General features: G+C 36.2%; 1 protein-coding gene across 2 annotated transcripts in view; it reads left to right on the top strand.

Annotated features, from left to right (window-relative positions):
* The window catches only part of HIF1A (hypoxia inducible factor 1 alpha subunit), a 50,185-nt gene that overhangs the window by 6,885 nt on the left and 18,435 nt on the right, over positions 1 to 24,865 (top strand). For both annotated transcript variants that reach the window (XM_006096030.3, XM_023759905.1), the window contains exons 2-6: positions 16,951 to 17,141; positions 17,796 to 17,941; positions 18,026 to 18,110; positions 23,000 to 23,112; positions 23,719 to 23,921. In XM_006096030.3, the coding sequence (XP_006096092.1) occupies positions 16,951 to 17,141; positions 17,796 to 17,941; positions 18,026 to 18,110; positions 23,000 to 23,112; positions 23,719 to 23,921 (738 nt within the window). The remainder of the gene's footprint in view (positions 1 to 16,950; positions 17,142 to 17,795; positions 17,942 to 18,025; positions 18,111 to 22,999; positions 23,113 to 23,718; positions 23,922 to 24,865) is intronic.

The raw sequence follows: 24,865 nt of genomic DNA, 5'->3' as shown, positions 1-24,865 counted from the left end.
TCCCTGACTTTCTCTTGAGTATTACTTGGTTTATATGCCTTTGCTCTGTTTGCATGTTGGCCTCGTTCTGTCACTAATAGGCTATCTTATGATATGAAAGATGGCCATTAACCTTCTGTGCCAGTATCCACAGTTTGTGATAGTAAAAATCAAAAGAAACTTTCATTTCTAGTATCTATTTGTCAGTTTTCTAGATGAATGCCAGTTTGCCCTGTGTGGGCTATTAATTTTTGATCATGCTAATGGGGTTCCCTGATTACATGAGTCAAATGTCTTATTGTAGATTATTTATCTTGATGTAGATTAATTATCTCCTTATACCAGTGATGGTGAACCTATGACACACGTGTCAGAGGTGACACGTGAACTCATTTTTTTGGTTGATTTTTCTTTGTTAAATGGCATTTAAATATATAAAATAAATATCAAAAATATAAATCTTTGTTTTACTATGGTTGCAAATATCAAAAAATTTCTATATGTGACACTGCACCAGAGTTAAGTTAGGGTTTTTCAAAATGCTGACACGCCGAGCTCAAAAGGTTCGCCATCACTGCCTTATACAGTACTTTGGATCAGTACTGGCATTGTAATGAATGGGGTATAGGTTTTTGTTGCAAATCACTTGAATTCATATCCTATAGAGTTTTCTACCAAGAATAGTCATTCTGCAAATGTTCTGGCTTTGCCTTGTGGGAAGCTTAAGTCTCTTCTACCACGGATGATTAGGGTTTTCATTTCAGTTCCTTAAGAAAGAGGTAGTAATGACTAATGGCTAAAAGATTAGGCTCTAGAGATGGCTGCTTAGTTTGCCTTATACTAACTGTGATTTTTCACCAGTTGCTTTTTCCTCTTTCTACATCTCACTTTCTTCATCTGTAAATTACAGTAAGAATAATTGCCTTGTTATAAGCATTGTCATGAGGATAAAAGAGACATTAACCCATATGAAACAGTCAGAATATTTCTTGGCACAAAGTAAGGACTTAATTAATTAGGCGCTGTTATTACATTAATATTATTGTAATTGTTTAGTTGTTTTCAGAAGAGTTTCACTTTCTTGAAATCTGTAGATACTGCTCAGTCAGACTCATTCAAGACTTCTTTGGGACAATCTGACAAAGGCTGATGTGTAATCCCTTTGGTTCAAACTATTGTGAACTTATAATAGTTGTAGAATAGTTAGTGCTGCTTTTCCTCTATGTTGCTACTTTTTCCCATGAATATCTGGTCTTTGCAGATTAAATGAAGGGGTTATTTGTTTTCTGTTTGTTTGTTTTTGGTATGCACGTATTATCCTAAAATAATCATTTTTCCATATTGTAATAGTAAAGGAAGAAATATATTCTCAAGGGGGTTTAATTGGCTGTCAAAGGTTGGGAAATTAAGAAAGCCTACTTTTCTTTTGGTATCAATTCATTAAATATCTTTTATTTAACATGTTGGCAGAAAAGAGTTGGAAATTGCCTGCCTTTGCAGGGAATGTAGCTAAAATGTTTAAATGGGTTATATGTCAAACCAGTAGTCAAAGCATTCACTGTGAATGGAAGAAGGGGTATTTTTTGGATAATGTAAATAAGGTGATTTATTTCAATGGTTCAGATTTTTTTTTTCAACCCTTGACCACTACTCTAGCATCCAACCACTCTAATCTATAACAAATTGTTGTACATTCATTTATTCTGTGCATCTAACTTGCCAAGCAAACATTGAATTCTTGATGGCTCAAGCCACAGTTGAATATTCAGTTTTGAGTGTTAATTGATTCATCTATAACATGTACCTTTTTAAAAAACAATTTTTTTAGTACAAGGTGGTTTCAAGTTAGAGGTTGTTGCAAAATATTGACTTTAGGATTTAACTTTCATTACTTTAATATAAACCATCCCAGGAGCATCTTCTATAGTCGTGTTTACTAATTTGGCCAGTCTGCCTTAAGAATTTTCTTAGGACACTCAAAAAACACTCTCACAAGATAGTCTATCTAGCTTAAAATGTTAGAAAGTTTTTTATTCCAGTATTTCTCAATCCTAACTAATGTTTAGATCTCTTTCAGGGGAAAGTAATCTCTGTATTCTTCTGAGATGTGCCCAGTGACCTCAATCTAAGTGTACCACAAAAAATGTAACCCTGTTCATTTGGTACAAATTTGATCATAATTAAATGCAACCTTAAACGCAGAAGGCTTGTAGCAAGAATATAGACCTATATAGAGATCATTTAGATGATCCAGAATATGCTTTTTCTTCTTAGATGGCCAACTAAATAAGTTTTAAAATTCTGATAGAGTTTACCTTTAACACTGTTTTAACTCTGTTGAGCAAAGCCCTGCCATGTTGTAACTCCCACTTACTAATCGCTGGAGTTGCATAAATCACTAAATCTGTCTTCCGTATAACATCCTTTTAAAATATCTGAAGGTAGTTATCATGTCTCTTCTATTCCTAAGTAAAAACAATTTAATTTTAAAATTTAATAATTATATATATGATTTGTGGAACAGCATAAGTTATATTACATACTAGAGGCCCGATGTACGAAGATTTGTGCAAGCATGGGCCTTCCTTCCCCTGGCTGCCGGCACCGCCTTCGTTCTGACCAGAGCTGTCTTTCCATCTTCCCACGCTGCCCAGAGGCCAGGAGCAGCTGGGGCAGTGCTAAATGCTCCCTGCTGCTCAGCGTCTGCATATGCAAATTAACCCACCATCTTAGTTGGGTTAATTCGCATACTCCTGATTGGTTGGTGGGGCATCACGAAGGTATGGTCAGTTTGCATCTTTCTCTTCTTTATTAGTGTAGACTAGTGGCCTGGTGCATGAAATTCATGAACATTGAAAGGGAATTAATTAGAGGATGTGAGCGTGAGGCAGTCCGCATTTCTGAAATTCAATGACATGAATTTTAGCTATGACTTTGCCAAATAAATGGAATTTACAGATATCGTTTAAAAGAGCATTCAGCTTAATATTAAAAACTCTGGCTACCAAGTCAGTCTATTTTCAACTTTTTGCCAGCATTGTAAATTGTTTGCAATATCTGCCCATTTGGGGTTGCATGTCATGGTTATGAATAAATCGGGCTTGCCATACTTCGTTACAATTGCCATAGCATCCTGATATCGCTGCTGCATATTTCTGGGATTACCCTCAAAAGATGATGGAAGTATTATCATTTTACCAATCGGCACATTGTCATTTTCAGATCTAGATTTGAGATAATCCATCAAACCACTGTATTTTTCAACGCTCAACTTAGATTGGTTTGCTTTGATGAAATTTATCCAGTTGGCCTCCATTTTTGAATACGAATCCACGATAAACTGTTGGGTTAATTTTCCTGCATTTAAAATAGGATTGAACGTATCCCGCACAGAGAGATGAAATCCATAGTACTGCATTTGTGTGACTCGTGTCCTTACATTTTGTCTAGTATTATTGTCGATTACACTGTTTTCTCTGAGTCTTAATGCAATATCTGTTCCCCAGCCTTTTTCACCATGTGGAAAAGAATAGGATATGTCATTGCATCTAATGTAGGACACAGGATATTGGTTTGTTTCATTTTAATGGCATTTGGATTATTGGGATCTGGTTTACAATGAATGAGCAAGTCCCTTTGAAAAGGAGGTTCTCCATCTTCGTTTCTGAATATGACAGCAACCTCGATTACACTGGGAGAATTATATCTACCTGGGTCACTATTACGATCGTATTTAATTGCCATTGTTACTTCTGTGGGAGCAATACCTTTTGCTGCTGCTTTAGATTGGGCTTCCTTTTCTACCTCATGTAGCATCTTGTACGATTTTGTTAATTCATTTTTTTCATGCATGTGGTTGTTGATGTTGATCATGAGTCTTTCTGTGCAGCCCTGGTTTTCTGGCATTGCTAATCTTTTACTTGTAGCTTTGGCTGTATCCCAAATATAGAATTGAGCAAACTTCCGAGAAACACCATCCGAAGGATGTAAAGTTCCAGTATGGTGATAAATTTGTCCATGTATTCTAAAACAGTATGGCCCATATCCTGATGGCGATGCAATATTTGCACCCATGGAAGCAAAAGCAAAAGAACTATTTATGGAACGAATATTTTCCATGAAATTTTTACTGTCAGAATCTTCATTTGTCATTAATCTTTTTAAATATGCCGGGTAATCTGGAAAATGTATATCATTTGAACAGACTTTCCCTTTGCTACAACCTTGAGTAAATTTCCCATCGGATGGTTTTTCATCAGAGAAATTTAGTGAAAGGCAAAATTCACACCTAACAGTCATTCCACCACAACCATATTCGAGAATTGCATCCTCATGTACTCCATTTTCACTGAGAAGGCAGTTCCTACCAGTATTGGTAGTACTTGTTGATGACTGTTCTCTAGACATATTCTGTCTTCGCCACTGCCATCTTTCAACTTCAAAGGCACTTTGGTCTTTAGACATTTTCTGTCGATGATCCCCGTGTTTTTCGGCATCAGAGCGATGTTTTTTCCAATAGCTGGTCTTCAGATACATTCTGTCGCAGGCACTGCTTTCTTTCAAGATCAGATGCAGATTGCTCTTCAGACATTTTCTGTTGATAACGTCGGCATCTTTTGGCTGCAGAGCTACGTTGTATCAACAGTTGTTCTTTAGACATAGTCCCACCTCTCTACTGTCATGGTCTAAGATGCAGGTGAATGAGAGTCCTGGCTGTCAGGCCGCTGAGAACTGTCTGACCAACGGCTGATTCTGGCTGATTCTATGGGGGTGGGACTTCCTCCTCCCTGCTGTCAGTTTCCACAGCTGTGATGAGGAAGCTGGGGTGACAGAGGGAGCCACGCTCTCCAAGCCGCCCTCTCTCTCACTCTGCTCTATGTCCAGCAGTCTCCTGCTCTGCCAAGTCCTCCAAACCTCTCGCTCTCCGCCCACTCTACCGCTCTGCTCTCCACCAGGAGCCTGCAGGTGTGGCTAGGCGCAGCTGGCCTTGCCTCTCGGGGCGGCAATGGTCCCGGGAGCCAGTGGCTGCCGTTGCCTCCCAGGGCGCTTGACACCTGAGTATGCAAATTAACCCGCCATCTTTGTTGGGTTAATTTGCATACTCACTCCTGATTGGCTGGTGGGGCGTGGGCATCATGGAGGGACAGTCAATTTGCATCTTTCTTTTATTAGTATAGATGGGGACTTCAGTCTCAGGTGGACTCTGAGATCTGCCGCTTACTAACGACATTACTTAACCCCTTTTTATAGACAAGTAAACAGGATCAGAGTTTTTTGGGGAAAATTTATTTGGTAGCCTTGGATAGGATGAATTAGTATAGAAAACCAAGCCATTTGCTTTAGCACTTTTCCTTTGTCATTGTTTCCAGAATCTTTATCATGCTCAGGGTTTTAAACTAAATAGGAACAATCTTCTGGGTATGATTTCTATGTGTTTACCTTTATTCTGATATATGTGAATTTTTTTGTTACATAAGTACATGATTATTATAATTTATATATTATCTGTTATATTTAAATAATTAAAGACACATTCTTCTCAATACACAAATACATACATTAAGTTTAGTGCCACTGACTTCTTAAGTTCCAGTCTCACATCTGTTACTGTCAGAAACTATGTAATAAGGGAAGTGGAAAGAAAAACATTTACCAGCTGAGAGAGGGAGGTAATGGAAAGGGAGAAGAGTGATAGAGTAGGTGATAAGATTTTGGGAAAGCCATTAATACAGCTGTTATTCAAAAGTTAAATTATTTCAAAGAATTGAGAAAACCATTCCACGTTACCACATTTTTCATTTGGTCATCTTTGAAGCCTGATCATGATCTAATATTTTTGAAGTCAAGTTATTGGATTTTATTAAGTACACACTTTATTACTGGCCTGTCCTTAAATTGTACCTTTAGCGTTTTATTCCCAGCAATTGTACCTTGCTCTATGTAGAATTGCCCAAGCCACTCCTCTCAATGTTCTTCCTGACAAACATAATTGTCATATTATGCATATGTAGTTACAGCTAAAAATAAATTTTTCTTATTTTTTCAGAATTTGCTAGTTAACCTGTTAAATCTCTGCTATAAGACCTGCTAATGGTTCTCAAACTTGTGTTGCTTTTAAGTATCACCTGGGTGTTTAGTTAATAATGAGGAATCCCAGGTACCCACCTTCAGAAATTCTGATTTGGTAATTTTCAGATAGGACTCAGGAATCTGTAAATTTTACAAGCGCCAATTGACGAAACATACACCTTGAACAGATAAGAGTGCTCCTCAGAATCACCTGTGAAACTGGTTTTAAACAGACATGACCAACTGTCAAGTGTGTTTCCCTCCATGTCCCGCGTGGATTAGGGTTCGCGATCTGAAAAGAGGAGCCGCACACAAATGAGAGAGAAAAGAGACAAGAGACAATTTGGAAATGGGGAGCCAGGCGGGCAAGTCCAGAAGGACTTCCACTGATGCTCAGGCCGCTCCAACCTTTTATTGATCTGGGGTAGCCCTTAGGTAAGGAGACTTCAGTGACACACAGATTAGCTCATCAGCAGACAATTTCCAGAAATAGGCAGAATATCTAATCAACAATAATCAACAAGGATTTACATTAAGTATCTAAGGAATTAAGTGAACTAAGTTGGGGATGATGCTTCAGCTACCATTACCTAAATTAACTGGGTGGTGCACAGCCCCGACCTTTGCTAGGGCTTCAAAGGTCACTAGCTTTTGGGGGTCTCTACTCTATGCTCAGCTAGTGAAGACAATAAGCGGTTTCCCACACCAAACCTACAATTTGAATTTCCAGGGTTAGGATCTAGCACATATATATCTCGGAGCTAAAAATTCTGTTGGTGATTGTGATATTTACCACAGGTCAACCATTGACTGATCTGATCTAAGTCCTTAGTGTGTATAGTTACTGAGTTCTAAGTATGTGGCAATGTAAAGGTCTTAGAGGTTCACTCTGTTTACTGTATTTATAAAGCATTTGGGCAGATTTTTTAAGAGAAAGTTTTGTGGATTTTTAAAAATTTATTTTTAAAGAGAAAATTTTAATAAACATTTTGAGTGTGGATGAACAATCTTTTTCTTTTCTTTCTTTCTTTATTTTTTATCCTCACCCGAAGATAGAGAAACATTGATAGGTTGTCTCCTGAACATGCGGGCGTAGTAATTTGTGTTTTAAGAATCCCTCCACGTGGTTGTGGTGCAAGCTAAATGTTGAGAACCTTCATCTTAGAGAAAAAGTTTCATATCCACATTTTTTGTTTTATTTATCTAATACTTTACATTGTAAGTGATCAGGGATTTTTTGAGAGACTCAGTACCAATTCTGAACCAGGAGAGAATTGATTAAAATCACTATTTAGGAATAATCTAAAATACTTGTGTGTGTGTGTGTGTGTGTGTGTGTGTGTGTGTTGTTAATCCTCACCCTATTTAAATAAGTAAAATAAGAATAAATATTTTTCCATTGATTTGTATTTACTTACTTATTGTTGATTTTTTGTCTCTGTATTTTTTTAAAATCTTTATTGTTGAAAGTATTACATAAGTCCTCCGTCCCCCCCTCCCCCATTAACCTCTTCCAGCCTGCTGCTGTTCCCCTCCCCTCCCCCCAGGCCCTCACCATCCCATTGTCTATGTCCACGGGTTATGCATATATGCATACAAGTTCATTGGTTGATCTCTTCCCACCTACCCTCCTCTGCCTTCCCTCTGAGGTTCAATAGTCTGTTCATGCTTCTATGTCTCTGGGTCTATTTTTGATCATCAGTTTATTTGGTTCATTAGATTCCACATATGAGTGAGCTCATGTGATACTTACCTTTCTCTGACTGGCTTATTTCACTCAGCATAATATTCTCCAGGTCTATCCATGCTGTTGCAAATAGTATGAGTTCTTTTTTTACTGCTGCGTAGTATTCCATTAAATGTACCATAGTTTTTTATCTATTCATCTGCTGATGGGCCCTTAGGCTGTTTCCAAATCTTAGCTATTGTAAATGGTTGCTGCTATGAACTTAAGGGTGCATATATTCTTTCTGATGACTGGTTTGGGTTTCTTGGGATATATTCCTAGAAGTGGGTTCACAGGGTCAAATGGGAGTTCCATTTTTAATTTTTTGAGGAAACTCCATACTGTTTTCCACAGTGGTTGCACCAGTCTGCATTCCCACCAGTGGTGTACTAGGGTTCCCTTTTCTCCACATTTTCACCAACACATGTCCTGTGTTGATGATAGCTATTCTGACAGGTGTGAGGTGATATCTTGTTGATTTGATCTGCACTTCTCGGATGATAGTGACTTTGACCATGTTTTCATATGTCTCTTGGCTTTCTGTACGTCCACTTTGGAGAAATGTCTGTTTAGGTCCTTTACCCATTTTAAAATTGTTTTGTTTGTCTTCCTTTTGTTAAGTTGTAAGAGTTCCTTATATATTTTGGAGATTAACCCCTTATCGGATGTATAATTGGAAAATAAATATGTTCTCCCATGTAGTGGGCTCTCGTTATTTTGTTGATGGTTTCTTTTGCAGTGTAGAAGCTTTTTATTGTAATGTAGTCCCATTTGTTTATTTTCTCCTTAGTTTCCATTGTCCTAGGAGATGTATCAGTAAACTTATTGCTACGAGAGATGTCTGAGATTTTGGTGCCTATGGTTTCTTCTAGGACTTTTATGGTTTCACGCCTTACTTACATTTAAGTTTTTTATCCATTTTGAGTTTATTCTTGTGTTTCCATTGATTTTTTTAAAGCGAGTGGAAGGGAGAGAGGGAGTGAGGGAGAGAAACAGATAAATATCCATACGAACAAGAGAAAGAGAGAGAGAGAGAGAGAGAGAGAGAGAGAGAGAGAGAGAAGAGAAGAGAAGAGAGAGACATCGATTGGTTGCCTTCCACATGCGCCCGAACCTGGATCTGGGCCAGGGATAGAAACTGCAACAAAGGTACTGCCCTTGACCAAGGAAACCCAAAAAGCCTTTGGTGCAAGGGCCTATGCTCTAACCGCTTAGCACACTGGCCAGAACCAAAAGCATTTTTTTAAAAATTGATTTCAGAGAGGAAGGGGGAGAGAGAGAGATAGAAAACATCAATGATAAGAGAGAATCATTGATCAGCTGCCTCCTGCACATTCGCTATTGGGGATCGAGCCCGCAACTCTGGCATGTGCCTTTGACTAGAATCGAACCCAGGACCCTTCAGTCTGCAGGCCAGTGCTCTATCCATTGAGCCAAAGTGGCTAGGGCAAGCATATTTTTTAAAAAATAAACAGAACACAAATATACATTAATATAAATAGTTATGTCTATTAGCTTATTAATCTAATTAATGTATAAATAGATGTGACAAAGATTTCATTTTCAGAATGTACCCTCTAATTTAAAATAGTGATTCTTTTTCCCTATTTATCTTACTGCAACATTAGAATATCAAGTATTTAAGCATTTTTTGTGAGGTTATTGGAAGGTGAATAATCCATCTTTTCTCTAATTGTGGGTATTTAAGTGATATTTCCATGCTAGTAAGATAATGGCCACCTAAAGCAAGAAATTTAAGTTGCTTTCAAAAATAAAATAAGTGTATATATGTTCTGAATATTTTCCTTTAGAAACAAATCATTTCACCTGTATTTTTGGAATTTCAAATTATGAAATGCTGAATTTTCAAAACCTGAAAGTTAGATTAGAATGAGAAGTTGAAAATATTAAATTATACTGCTTACTCATTCTTTACTTTCCTCTTCTTAGAAAATACGTTTAAAAGTTAGTTTATACTAAAAGTCTGATTTTTCTAACAAATGCAGGTACATAGATGGTGTCAGTTTATTAGTGAATTTTAAAGTACAAAACCTGTAATTCTGTCATCTTGAAACTCTATTGCTAATATTTTGTAAACTTCGCTAACATATATCATTGTATCTTTCTGGTTTTAACTGCATTTATAGATGATATGTCCATATGTATGTCTGTATACATATATACACATTTATTTCTCTATATATACATGCATTACACGCCCCTAAGAGAAATGGATTCATGCTCAAATTTCATTGTATAACTTGCTCTTTTTACATAGTACTATATTGTAACATCTACTGTAAGCACAGATTAATTTTTGTAGACTTTTCCTTGTCTCCTAAAATTTTATGTTACTTGATTTTATAAAAAGATTATTGCTGTAACTAATGTTTTGTCAGTTAGGAATTGACCCTGGTAACTACTATTGAATAAAGTCAAGAAACATAAAGATAACTAGAATATATGTTCCATGAGGGTAGCAACTTGGTCTCTTTTGTTTATTGAACTATGCCCCATGCTGAGAACAGTGTTTGGCTCATAAGAGACAATTAAGAAATATTTATTGACTAAATGAATGATATTTTCTAACATGATTATACTAAAATTTCATTTTTAAGTTTATTGATAATGACTAGAACTCAAGACGTTTTCCTGGAGAAAATAATTATGAATTGTAGTTAGATGTCCTGAAAAGGTAATTTATATTTAATTTGAAGTGTCAGATTTTTGCTGTTGTTTTTTTTTTTTTCATTAAGTATGGATTTTTAAAAATTAAACATCTGTTTGAAGTGTTCTGGTTTTGTAGCAATTATCAGACGGAAAGTATAACAATAGATCTTATTAATAATAAGAATACTCCTAATAAATATAAAAATATAAAATACTTGTCTAAGAGTAACCAGGCTTGGAGAAAAAGCCACTAGGATTAGAAATCAACTTAAAGAAAACTTTCATGTCTTGATGAAAATTCCAACACTTTCCTGAAAAAGACTGTACAAAACAAAACGAGTCAACTTCTGTGTTTCTTGCTGGGCTAGAAAGACATTTATAAAAGTGATAAAGGTATTGATTGTAAAATGGTTAACAACATTAACTACACTGATGTATTTTCCTAACCACATAAGCTTAGGACAAAACAATAAAAGACATTGTGGATCGTAGTGATGAAGGAAATAATCTTTAAACCTCAAACCTCTTTTCAGCAAATTGGTATCCTACATTCTCAGCTTTCTTCTCCCTGTACCTCTAAATCTCTTCTCTTGAAAGATCACTTACTCTCCTTGGTGATATTTGTGCTGTTCACTTTATGCTGCTTGGTTGATTTTTCCCCCCACTTATATCTATTTACCTGTATTTGCAAGTGCTTATCCAGATAATCACAGTAAATCCAAATAGTATGCCTTATTCATAGTTCTGGCATTATTATGCTGTTTAATTATGATTGTAATCTGTAGGATCACAGGAGCACTGATAAAGCACAAATTCAGGGATCCCAAAAGGAATGTTCAAAGGACAATCAACCTTCCATGGGCTGAAGTCAAGGTCAAATAGCAGATTTGAGCCAGTACTAAAGCGAAGTAAAACTTACACACATCCCTACTAATAATACAAAGATAAATAAGTCTGTTTCCTGTCTTCAAGAGCTTTTAAGGATTGTTGAGGAAGATAAAATACAGCAAAATAACCAAAGTGGGTCAGATCTAGGAGAGAGGAGCAGTTTTAGAAGACAGAACAGAAACAAAGTGATGCTAGAGTTAAGAATGGAAAGTTTCTCACATAAACTTACCAGGTCACATATTCAAGAGTACTCCAGGCAGAGAGAGTGGGGTAAGTGAACCAGAAGGAATGAAATATTATGCTTTTGATTAACTGCAGTGTGTCTGAAGAATGTGGGAAATGATGAGGGTGAAGAGATGGGCAGGGAGCTAGATAAGGATGGGTTTTGTTGGAAATAATTATACTTTGCCCTGTGTACATCTGATAAAATTGTAAGGACATACATAATACCAGGTTTCTTATTTTGGAAGGATCATTGTGATAGTAATTTGAGGGAGAAATTAAAGTGAAGTAAGGGAAGGATGAGTTCAGTCAGTGGTTCCCAAATTCCACTGTGTATCTGCACCTTTAGAGTTTTTAAAAATCCAGATTTGTGGGCCCTGCTTCAGATCTACTGAATCAGAATTTACAAAGATAGAGCCCAGAAGTTTGAAATGTTGCTTTATGTCCCTTAAGTGATTATCATGCAACTAGACCTGCATTTGGGAATATAGCTATTTCAGTAGACTTAAGTGGGAGGCTGTTTAAGCCTCATCAGGGTTGTTTTGCTTATCAGTACTAGTATATTCCTAGTACCTAGCACAGTCCATGGTACTTGATAGATGCTCAATAAATATTTACCGAATGACTATTTCTTGAGTGGAGGAGGTTATTCTGAGTTTCAGGAAGGCTCTTCCCCTCTTGTGTTTTGGTTCTCTAGAGTTATGATCATTAAATTAGCTAATACATAAAAGCACTCAACACAGTGCCTGGTGCATAGTAAGTGCTCAATAAATGTTAGAAGGGGAAAATTCTCTTCATCTTTTCTCTCATGGTACTTTGTGTGATTGGATATCTTGGCAATTGCTTATGCCTAGCCAGATATCTTGAAGTGAGTATGTAGATTGCTTTTATTGTAGGGATCCACATATTGAGCAAATACAACACCAACATTAGTGAGCTAAGATGATCAAATAGCTTCTCTGTACAAATTAAAAACAAAGTATAGTGGGAGTATATGAGGTGGTGTGCTCTGATCCTCTCCCCTTTGTGGTTGGCATTACCCGTTAAAGGTTGCCTTGCTTTGAAGAAATGGCGGACAGTGAAGCAGAGAGCATTGCCATTGTAGATGCCTTTCAATTAGGATTTTGGATTATGAGCAGACTCCAGGAAAGCCTGGCCATGAGTCCCTCCAAATAGCTTAGGGTCAAGTCCTAAATTTAAAGCCAACCCCTGTACCTCTTTTTTATGTCTTTGGAGATGTGAAGAAAACACATTTTGAACTTCATAATAATGACTTAAGAATACTTACCTTGGTAATTAGAATAAGTTTCTGAGAGGCAGCATAGACTATTGTTAGTAGCATAGTTTTTAGAACCAGACAGCTTGAATTTGATTATAGGCTCTACCATTTATTAACTCTGTAATCTATTTAACCAGGTTCCTATTTATAACATGGTTATGATAATAACAAATAAGTTAATAGATGAAAAATACTTAAATACCACTGTGTAATATTATGCACCATGTAGAAATGTTTGAATTTAAAGCTGCAGGTCAAAATGCCAACTAAGGAACATGAATATTTTCCTTTGGCATGAGATTTTAAGAAGTACACGCAGTTAAAGCAATGAGATACCAATTTTCACCTATCAGCTTGGCAAAAATTAAAAAGATATAAAGGGTCCATAATATCTATTACTGCAGAGTGCTTGGGGAAATGGATACACACATTCATGGATTGGCAGAGACAAAAATGGGCATAGACCTTTTTGGAAAGGAATATTTAAATGCCACATCCTTTATCAGCGGTTCTCAACCTGTGGGTCGCGAACAATGAAAATACATCCTGCAGCCGAAGCCGGTTTGGCTCAGTGGATAGAGCGTCGGCCTGCGGACTGAAGGGTCCCGGGTTCGATTCCGGTCAAGGGCATGTACCTTGGTTGTGGGCACATCCCCAGGAGGGGGTGTGCAGGAGGCAGCTGATCGATGTTTCTCTTCCTCGATGTTTCTAGCTCTCTATCCCTCTCCCTTCCTCTCTGTGAAAAATCAATAAAATATATATATATTTAAAAAAAAAAAGAAAAGAAAATACATCCTGCATATCAGATATTTACATTACGATTCATAACAGTAGCAAAATTACAGTTATGAAGTAGCAACAAAAATAATTTTATGGTTGGGGGTCACCACAACATGAGGAACTGTATTAAAGGGTCGCAGCATTAGGAAGGTTGAGAACCACTGCTTTAGATCATGGAATTTCACTTCACAGTGTCTATCCTGTAGAAATATTGGTGCAAGAAGTACAGAACACAACTTATAGCCTCATGGGCCAGAAAGAGTTTTAAAGTCAGCAAGTAAAAGAGTTGAGAGGTTTTAAAATTTTTATATATTAACTTTATTAGAAACTAGAGGCCCAGTGCGCAAAATCGTGAGACCCCAGACCCCGCTGTGCTGCCACGGGACCTCACACTCTGCCACACCTCGTTTGGTTGTTACGGCCACAGGCCTTTTATAATATAGATAACTGATCATCTGTTAACATTTTGAATGATTATGATCTAACTTTAGTTCTTAAAGTTGCCGAAACCGGTTTGGCTCAGTGGATGGAGCGTCGGCCTGCGGACTGAAAGGTCCCAGGTTCGATTCCGGTCAAGGGCATGTACCTGGGTTGCGGGCACATCCCCAGTGGGAGATGTGCAGGAGGTGGCTGATCGATGTTTCTCTCTCATCGATGTTTCTAACTCTCTATCTCTCTCCCTTCCTCTCTGTAAAAAATCAATAAAATATATTTTTAAAAAAAAATAAAATAAAAAAATAAAGTAACATGTTTACAATCAAGTACACTAACAGGCTTTTCTTGTGCAATTAGTAGGCAGCACAGATAGATGACTTAAAATATCTGCAATTATTTTGTGTTCTTGTTAATCTAAAGAATAATAGGCATTCTCTGTGATATGGCTATTGCTTTTTCATGAACTCTATACAAGAAGCTTAAGACAGTGGTTCAAAATTATCATCCTAAATATATTTCCTCTACAAAATAATTTCAAGATATAATGTTAGTTTCTTGTCCAGTAATGTATGTTGAATAATAATAAAATTGTAAGTGTGTGGAAATAGTAGTTCCACAAACATTGAGCTGTTTTTTTGGTTTGCTCAAACAATAGTTCTAGGACAGTCATGGAATTGGGTAAGTAAACTATTCAAAAGATAGAAATTTATTATATGTACTCTTAACTAATATCCAGTGTGACTAGCAGTGTGTGAAATAGCACCTTATGCAGATACATAAGTAACAGAAATTTACTTGATCTGTACTTAATAAAATAAAAACAACATAGATGGGAATTGATAATTTTGAGTAATACAGTGAGCTTATTTGCATGCTGAAAATCTGCCAGTTTCCTTCTGGTCTTCAAACCTAAACCTGTTGTGCAGTTTAAGTAGTAAGTAAACAAATAGTACAGGATTCATTTTTTCATTCATCACATGTCTAACAAATAATTCTTGGTCAGTGCTATAATTCTTTGGGGTGTGACCTGATCAAAGTCTTCCTGTGAGTAGACTATGAAGGGCAGTGCAGATGCTGAAACTCATAAGAACTTTGGAAACTTTAAGCTTAGAAATGTTTTAAGAGCTCCCATAGTCACATATGAAGAACATCAGATAAATTTTATTAAATTTTTATTATAGGTCTCCTAATTATTTTATGTCTAGAGTGATTATGTAATTGAGGACATACTGATTTTTATTACCTTCATCTAATTTAGGTTTGTCAACCCTTGAAGTATCATGTTACTTATTTCAATTAGGGTTATTTTCCAAAATTTGGCACATGTTCAGATTCTTATCCTTACAGTCGTCACTAGCTTAAAATATTGTCTTTTAAATGCTTTATTCAAGCTCACATTTCTAATGGCTTTGTCTTATAAATTTAGTTGCCATATCTTGAGCAATCATAATCTTCAAAGTTCTGAGTTTCACTATCTTATCACTGTTGTGACAATACAACCTGTTATTCCCATGTTAACAACATAACTGGAGCGAGCATGTGCTAAGAACCCTGCCTATTTCTTGAGAATGTTGCTTCTATGATTGAACCTTGCAGCTCTGCAGATTATTTGGAGGAAGGAGATATTTGAGGTGAAGACAATTACGCACTTCATTCATAGAACTAAAGAGGATTAAGTGAAATAATGTTGGTAAAGTCCTTAGCATACTGCTAAGTGCTCAATAAATGGTAGTGGCTATTTTCAACATTTAATAAGTAATTGACTTATCAGGATTAGGTTGAATGTCATAGGAAAGCAGCTGAGTGAGACAGAAGCAGCATTCTCCATTAAGAAGATAAAACATTGTGGAAGAGCAAAGATTTTGAAGTAAAAACAAATACCTGGGTTCAAATCCCATCTGCTACATATTGGCTATTTTTAACCAGCTGCATCCCCATTTCATCATCTGACAATATTTAACCAATTTATAGGTTGTTATGAGAGAACTAAGCACCTTGTAGAGGGCAGTGTTTGGCACATTGTAGGTTTTAATAGATAGCTATTAAAGAAGAAGCTAAGTACAGAACCCAGTTTAGCTTTGTTGCTATGCAGTTAAGCAGAGAAACTCAATTCTGCATGGTCTGATTTATGAAAATGTTTTTTACTGACTTTATTCTTGGAAGAGTTCCCCAAAGTTACCTTATTAACACCTTTGTTAATCTTTATTAATACATTCCTTTCTTAGTACTGTGCCACATCTTTGTTTTTTATAAACCCACATTTAGTACCTATTGTGCTAGTCATAGATAGGGGCTGTTAAGGGAGTAAGCAACCTGAAAACAGTAGTTTATTATAGCTGCTAATATAAATTCCTATAGCTTATAGTCACTACTGCTCATATGGTAAAAGGGAGGGTGGGAGAGTATTGGAGTCAAAAGAAAACTTGAGTCAAAAATGTATTTGTAGCTATTACTATTCTGTTTAAAAACACCTACTTTCAAGTTACTATGCACAACTTCCGTTTCTCTAGACTTAATCATGATTTCTCTATGTTGAGACTTTTTGAATGGCTATGAAGGTGCAGCCTTCATATATAGGCTATTTTTCAGATTTGGGCTAAAACAAAAACATCCTCTTCAAATTGACCTGCCAGGGAGGAAACACCTGTTTCAGACAGGTTTAAAACTTCATGTTGGACTTCTTATTGGGAGTTCTTATGTCTGCAGTAATCCAAAAATTTCTATAACTCTCTATTAAAAATGCATTCATGTAGTAGCAAAATCTCTATATAATTTCATTACATAGCATCTTCTAATCCTTCAATGGTAAGCAGAATGTAAATTTAGTTTATTCAAGCAAAGGCAAACTAACATAAATTTTCTGTCTCTTTTCTCCCCCCTCCCATTCCTTTTTGTTGTATAGGATAAGTTCTGAACGTCGAAAAGAAAAGTCTAGAGATGCAGCCAGATCTCGGCGAAGTAAAGAGTCTGAAGTTTTTTATGAGCTTGCTCATCAGTTGCCACTTCCCCATAACGTGAGTTCGCATCTTGATAAGGCTTCTGTTATGAGGCTTACCATCAGCTATCTGCGTGTGAGGAAACTTCTGGATGCTGGTGAGTTGTTTTACTAGGGCATACTAGGCCTAAAAATTAGAAATTAAAAGTAATTAGAAATTATATTTAGAGGATGGTCATACTCTCAATTCTTCCTTAATATGATTGCCTTTTTATTACATGCTTTTAAAGCTTCAGGCCTTTTGCCCCTCTTTATTTCCTGCCCCACCTACCTACCTATCTCCTTCCCCTTTCCCCCTCACTGAAGGATACGTTTACTGATTTGAGAGAGAGAGAGAGATCTATATGAAAGAGAAACATCAGGCACGTGCCCCAACCAAGAATTGAACCCTCAACCTTCTGGGGTATGGGACAACGCTCCAACAAACTGATCCTCCTGGCCAGGGCCCTACCTACCTATCTTTTATTAACCTGACCATTCTTTCTCTTTTCAGTGGTTTGCCTTGCCTTGCCTTGCTGTATTACTTTAAATAATCATTAAACGTAGCTGGCAAATCTAATTTTAGTCTTCCTGTTCTCTGGCCTTGACTGTTCTGTGTTAAAAGGAGAATGACGAGGGGGCGGAGATTTTAATATGCAGAAAAAATATATGTTATGTGTCTTAAATAAATGGAGAAAACTTTATTGAAACATGTAAGTATTCATTTAAGTATAACTTTTAAATTATTTTCCTTTTGTTTGTGCTCTTTTTAGGTGATTTGGATATTGAAGATGAAATGAAGGCGCAAATGAATTGCTTTTATTTGAAAGCCCTGGATGGTTTTGTTATGGTTCTCACAGATGATGGTGACATGATTTACATTTCTGATAATGTGAACAAATACATGGGGTTGACTCAGGTAAAATACCCTTATATTAAGAGTCCTTCTTTATATATTTATGATTTTATGATGTAGATCTAATTTTTTAAAATATGTTTACAGTTTGAACTAACTGGACACAGTGTGTTTGATTTTACTCATCCGTGTGACCATGAGGAAATGAGAGAAATGCTTACACACAGAAATGGTGAGAAGAAAAGTCTATTGTTTGATATAATGTGACAGGTGGTTTTACCTAATCAGATTCTGTTACTAATTTTTAGATTTTGTTACTGTACTAAGGCAAAACATCATTTCATGTTAATTAAATGTTACTCTATTCTTGGTTAAATCCATTCTGTTTTTAAAGAATTTCATTAAAAATATGTAAAAAATGTTTTTAAAGCCCACCTAATTCCACAAATATATAGCTATAAGAATAGATAATATAAAATGGAAAAATAAATAAAGATCAGGACCAAGGAAGTTACAAATTAAAATACAACATTAAGACAAGACGTCAATACAAATGGCAGATTATAGGGTTTTAGACAATTACTAAAGTTGAGGTCCCTGTTTGAATTTAAGCTTTCTAAAGGCTCAAGAAAAAGAAAAGAGATTTTAAAGAACATAATACTTGCTTATTTGACCTTTCATGATGTTCGCAGTAACTTGAGAATATGTAATTAATTATAAAGTGTTACATTATGGATGACCCCACATTATCAACAACAAAAAAGACCTAACACCTCTAACTCTTAAGAATAAATTGTTAAAAATAACCAAATTGTTCCAAGATTTGGGGAAAGTACCTCCTTCCCCATCCCCCCCCCCCCGCCCTGAAATTCAAAACATGAATTATTTATTTCTGGAATTTTCCATTTACTATTTTTGGACCCGAGGTTGACTGTGGGTAAATGAAACTGAAGAAAGCAAAATGCCAGATAAGGAGGTGACTGCTGTACTCAGAGCACCCTCTGTCACTGCTCTACTACTTACTCTACAGCCTATCAGAAATCTGTACTTAAAAACTTAACAAGAAAGTTTTTTCATACCCGTGCCCTCTTAAATAGAGTATCCTGATCATAATTTGTAAATTTTCATTGTAGCTTTCATGACTGAAAGTTATAATGAAAATTTGTCTTTATGCTCTGTGGTTGTTCTTTGCAGCTCTCTAATTTAAGTGTATGTTTGTTTGCTTTCTGTATTAAAAATTCTATTACTTTTGAATAGTTTTTTTAATGGTTTCTTTTTCATCTTATCTCATTTATAATAATAGGTAACCTCTATTCAGAGATTACACTGTGCCAGGACACTGTTCTCTGAATTTATGTGCTTTTTAACTCCTGTATTCCTCACAACAGTCCTGTGAAGATACTGTTATTATTTCTGTTTTACTGAGGAAATTGGGACACAGAGTTATTGAGTAGTTTGCCCATTACTGGGTGGATAAATGGTAGAGCATGGCTTAAATTCGGGTGGACTGGCTCTAGAGTTCACACGTTAGAGCTCTTTTCATATTCACCAACTCTCACTACATTCTACTGTCATTTGCCACCTTGTCAGCAGGAGCCCTCTCCTGTCTTTAAATGTCATACTGTGTGTTTACTGTGAACTTGGAAAGCAAATGCTTACTTTTTAGAATTCTATAAAGGAGGAGTAAATGCTAAGCAAAGACCTGTGTGGGTTGTCAATTAGTTTAGTATATGAATTCAGGGGATTAGGGTTTCTATTGGCTGCTCAGTGCTTCCATCACTAGACCATAAGTGGATGGATATTAGGAAGTCTTGTTTTGATTTGGTAATGTGTTATTCTAAATCAAATATAGTCTGCTTAATATAGTTTAAATATATGTTTTTAACCAAGCACATAAACATTTTTAAAAATCATTCCTGCCCAAACCGGTTTGGCTCAGTGGATAGAGCATCGGCCTGCGGACTGAAGAGTCCCGGGTTCGATTCCGGTCAAGGGCATCTACCTTGGTTGCAGGCACATCCCCAGTGGGGGGGCATGTGCAGGATGCAGCTGATCGATGTTTCTCTCTCATCGATGTTTCTGACTCTCTATCCCTCTCACCTTCCTCTCTGTAAAAAAATCAATAAAATATATATATTTTTAAAAATCATTCCTAATGCAGTTAATTTTTTATTTGTTTTATTAAGAAACAAAAATGCAGATTTTCACTTTTAGAAAAGAGGGGCTGCTATAGTGCATCACATTTTAATGGTACACTAAGAGCTATTATTGGTGTATTTACACAATGTAGTCCAATCTTTTTCTATTATTATTGATTTTTGGGAGAGAGAGGAAGAGCGAGAAACCGATTTGTTGTTCCACTTATGTATGCATTCTTTGGTTGATTCTTGTATGTGCCCTGACCAGGGATGGAACCCGTAACCATGGCATATCGGGACAGTTCTGTAGCCAACTGAGCTCCTGGCCAGGGCCAATCCTATTACTCTTTCATTTAAATGTTAAAAAGATTCTTTAGATTTCATAAGATATTATAAAATATGATTTATTTTTAGAAGGCTGAAAATTTATTTCTTTAGAAATGTTTCTTCCATTAGGAAAATACTAGTACTTTTCTACTACCTTGGTGTTTAAATTTATCTTCATGTCCTAATTCAACGGCTTTGGGTTTCAAAGGTCAATCCAATTTAAGCTTAGATTATAAAGGACTGAAAATACCCCAAAGAGTTTACATGTGGATCACTGTTGCCACCATCAGCCTCCACACACATGCCCTTATACCAGTGATGGTGAACCTATGACACACGTGTCACAGGTGACACGCGAACTCATTTTTTTGGTTGATTTTTCTTTGTTAAATGGCATTTAAATATATAAAATAAATATCAAAAATATAAGTCTTTGTTTTACTATGGTTGCAAATATCAAAAAATTTCTATATGTGACCTGGCACCAGAGTTAAGTTAGGGTTTTTCAAAATGCTGACACGCCGAGCTCAAAAGGTTCGCCATCACTGCCTTATACCATAACTAAGACCAGTATGGGGTGTGGCCTCTCTTTAAAATCCATTCTCAAACACTTCTAAGGAGGGCAAATTAAATCCTTATTTAGGTAAATCCAAATAACTTGTGTTAGCACCAAGACTGCCCTAACTTGCCTAGTTCCATTATTATAAGTCTGAGCTATAACTCCTCTTCTTCTTCAAGAGTCTAACATTGTAGCTAACCCGGTCAAAATTTATCTTTACTTGTTTCTTTTCCACTTGACACTTTTCTTTCAATATACTAGCCTTAAAAATCTTCAAATCTTAAAATTTCTCTGCTGCCTTACTTCTATCAATTTTAAGTTTTTATAGGTTCTACCTTTTTATTTATCTTTTGTCATCCTTCTTACTTCTGCTACTGTTCAGTCCCTCATTGCCATCATGTATTCTAATTCTTATACATCCTATATGTTGCTGCTAGATTAATGTCATTTAAGTTCCTGATTGTGCTTCCCACCTCAGAATTTTTTAGAAACTCCATGTTTTATATTTAAGGCTGAATTCATTGTAGCCCTCCAGAGCTACAGCTCTAACCTTCTCTTCTAATTTTGTCTCATTACTCTTTTCTTTATATTGTGGCCAAACTCAACTTTGTAGTACTGGTCCCCAAATGTGCTATTTTCCCCACCTATGTGCTTTTCCTTCTCTTCCTTCTATCTGGAATAATACCCTTCAACTCATCGCTACTTGTCAAAATACTAATGTCTCTTTCTAAGAAGAACTTCCTGATTTCCCCTGGACTAGAAGTTATCTTCTAAGCCAGCCGTGGGCAACTACGGCCTACGGATCCGGCCCGTTTGAAATGAATAAAACTAAAAAAAAAAAAAAAAAAAAAGACCGTACCCTTTTATGTAATGATGTTTTTTGTTTGTTTGTTTGTTTTTTAAAATATATTTTATTGATTTTTTACAGAGAGGAAGGGAGAGAGATAGAGAGTTAGAAACATCGATGAGAGAGAAACACTGATCAGCTGCCTCTTGCACACCCCCCACTGGGGATATGCCCGCAACCAAGGTACATGCCCCTGACCGGAATTGAACCTGGGTCCCTTCAGTCCACAGGCCGACTCTCTATCCACTGAGCCAAACCAGTTTCGGCTATGTAATGATGTTTACTTTGAATTTATATTAGTTCACACAAACACTCCATCCATGCTTTTGTTCCGGCCCTCTGGTCCAGTTTAAGAACCCATTGTGGCCCTTGAGTCAAAAAGTTTGCCCACCCCTGTAAGCTCTCTCTATACTTCTTAGAGCGTTCTTGTAAGTCTTGGGCACTTAACTCTGCATTGTATTGTCATTAACTTCCCTGCATCTAAATGTTTAACTTCTTCAGGAAAAGCAGTGTGTCTTATTCATCTTTGTATTGCCTGCAATATCTAGTCCAGTTCCTGAATAATAAATACTCAATCAGACTGATCAATGAAGATAAGAAATCAAGTTGCTATTTGAGTGTTGTAATCTCATTTTTTAGTTATATGAGGTTTGGAATATGAGTAAATAGACCTGAATTGATTTAATTCCAATTTGGCTTTGAAAAGTCATTTACTTTTTTCCCCCTAGTAACAAGATAGAAATAGTTTCCTGCCTGCTTTATAGAACGATTTAAGGAAAAATCAGATATATAAAAATGTTTATTTGCTATTGAAGAAATTTTCTATTTTAGAAGTTCTGTAAATAATGGAGTACTTATTATAAATTGAACTAATAGATTTAGTAAAGGTTTGGAAGAGTTTGCTGAAGTTCCTTTTTTGGGGGGTTGCTTATGCACTGATAGCATAGTTTGCGGACAAATTCATACCACATTTATATTTCTTTGCAATTTGACCAACATTACTGGCTTGAATGTGAAATGATTACTGCTATTACTCAACTGTTGATTCCTACCAACTCGGAATCACTGCTGTTACAAATCCAGTACTGACTCGGAGTGTTAGATTGCTGGATGTGTTGGAGTGGGCAAAGCGAGTGTGACTCTTTTTGTTCATGGTGGGATATTTAATTGAACAGCTCCCAGGTGTGCTACTCTTACTGTAACAAATTTGCATATTTAAGTTTTTAAACTTTATTTCCTGCTTTCCTTAGGCCTTGTGAAAAAGGGTAAAGAGCAAAATACACAGCGAAGCTTTTTTCTCAGAATGAAGTGTACCCTAACTAGCCGGGGGAGAACTATGAACATAAAGTCTGCAACATGGAAGGTAAGTAAAAATGGTTTGTGAGTGGTGATGCACTTGATTTATAGAGAGTTTCATGCATCTTGACATTGCTAGTATTAAGTAGCTTTAGCACTGTGAGGGAAAACTTAGATTTGTTCCTTGGCATTTGCAGGTTTAACATCCAAACAGTACATTGATTTACCAGTTTGAGGCATAATGTGAATTGACACTGGCTTACTGAGCTAACTTAGTCAGTTGGCTTTGCCAGCCATTCAGAGTTTGAATCTTTATAGAACTCAATTTTTAATTCATTGTTGTATCATTTGTTTTGCTCTGTGTTAAAGCTGTCATTAAAGCAAGAAATAACCATCACACAGCTATGATGACCAGCTGAATGAAAAATCAGCACAGATTTGTTGTATGAAGGAGATTTTTAAAAAGAGTAATTAAACTGTGAGGCCTGAGGTAGTAGGCCAGGGGTGGTGTAGGGAAAACATTTATTGATTTTCAGAAATATAGTTTATCTACTAATGACAGTAAATTTTTACCAGTGCTTACTTGCCATATCAGACTCAACTACTTATTGCTGTATTTTGTTTTTTTCTAGCATTGTATATTTAAAAAAAACTGCTTTTTCTTCATACACAGGTACTTCACTGCACAGGACATATTCATGTGTACGATACCAATGGTAACCAGTCTCAGTGTGGGTATAAGAAACCACCTATGACGTGCTTGGTGCTGATTTGTGAACCCATTCCTCATCCATCAAATATTGAAATTCCATTAGATAGCAAGACTTTTCTCAGTCGACACAGCCTGGATATGAAATTTTCTTATTGTGATGAAAGGTAAGTGAGATATAAAATATAACTTGAAAATTGTCATTAATCCACAACTTTAAAAAAACTATTTATTTTATAGTAAAGACTCCTACTAAGCTGAATACCATGATACATCCTAGAACTCAGTAATATTAACTTTGTAGATTAGTTCAGCCACATTGAATACTTTGTACTATGAATACGTTACCACATGCTTTTCAGAAATTATTAAGATGAGGTTTTTTTTCCCTTTAGGGACTCATTAATTTATAGAGAAAATAAATATATTTCAAAGATACACAATACATAATTTGAGGAAGGATCGATTACTTTTGGTTATGGACTAGAAAGAAAAGTGTTTGGTCATCTCCTCGCCCTGTGGATTTTTCCTGAGCAGCTTAATCCCTGCCTATGGTTTCTATTGCCATTTCCAAATTTATATTCCTAAATATTTCTATTTAATTACCAATTTAATTTTTTTTCTGGATAGATCCTCTACCATATTGTAAACTAAATCTTTCTATAACTGAACTGCACTACTAACTTCAAAAACTGGCTTTCTTCCTATAATACCTATCATGATTAAATATACCACTGTAGGCACATAACTCCAGCAAAAATTTGGAAGTCATCCTTTTTTTTTTACCCTCTTTATACTTAACTAGAAGCCCGTTGCACCAAGATTTGTGCAATAGGCCTTCCTTCCCCTGGCTGCTGGCACCGGTTTTCCTCCGGCCAACCAAGGATATTTATGATCTGGCCTCTGCCCACTTCTCCAGATTAATCAGTAGGAGGGCGAACCCCTTCTGGTGTGTCTCCTACACCTATAGCCAGAGCACTCCCCATGTTTCTATATATCTCTGTCATAGCATTTATTCTACTGTTATGATTATTTGCCTGTTTGTCCTTTTTTTTTTTTCACTAAAAAATTCTATGGCTAACGGCATAGATTCTGTAGCTAGACTATTAAG

This window comes from Myotis lucifugus, unplaced genomic scaffold, assembly GCF_000147115.1.
Source record: "Myotis lucifugus unplaced genomic scaffold, Myoluc2.0 scaffold_166, whole genome shotgun sequence".
Taxonomy (NCBI): domain Eukaryota; kingdom Metazoa; phylum Chordata; class Mammalia; order Chiroptera; family Vespertilionidae; genus Myotis; species Myotis lucifugus.
Note: the sequence above shows the minus strand (reverse complement) of the source record. Positions and strands in the feature narration are given on the sequence as shown.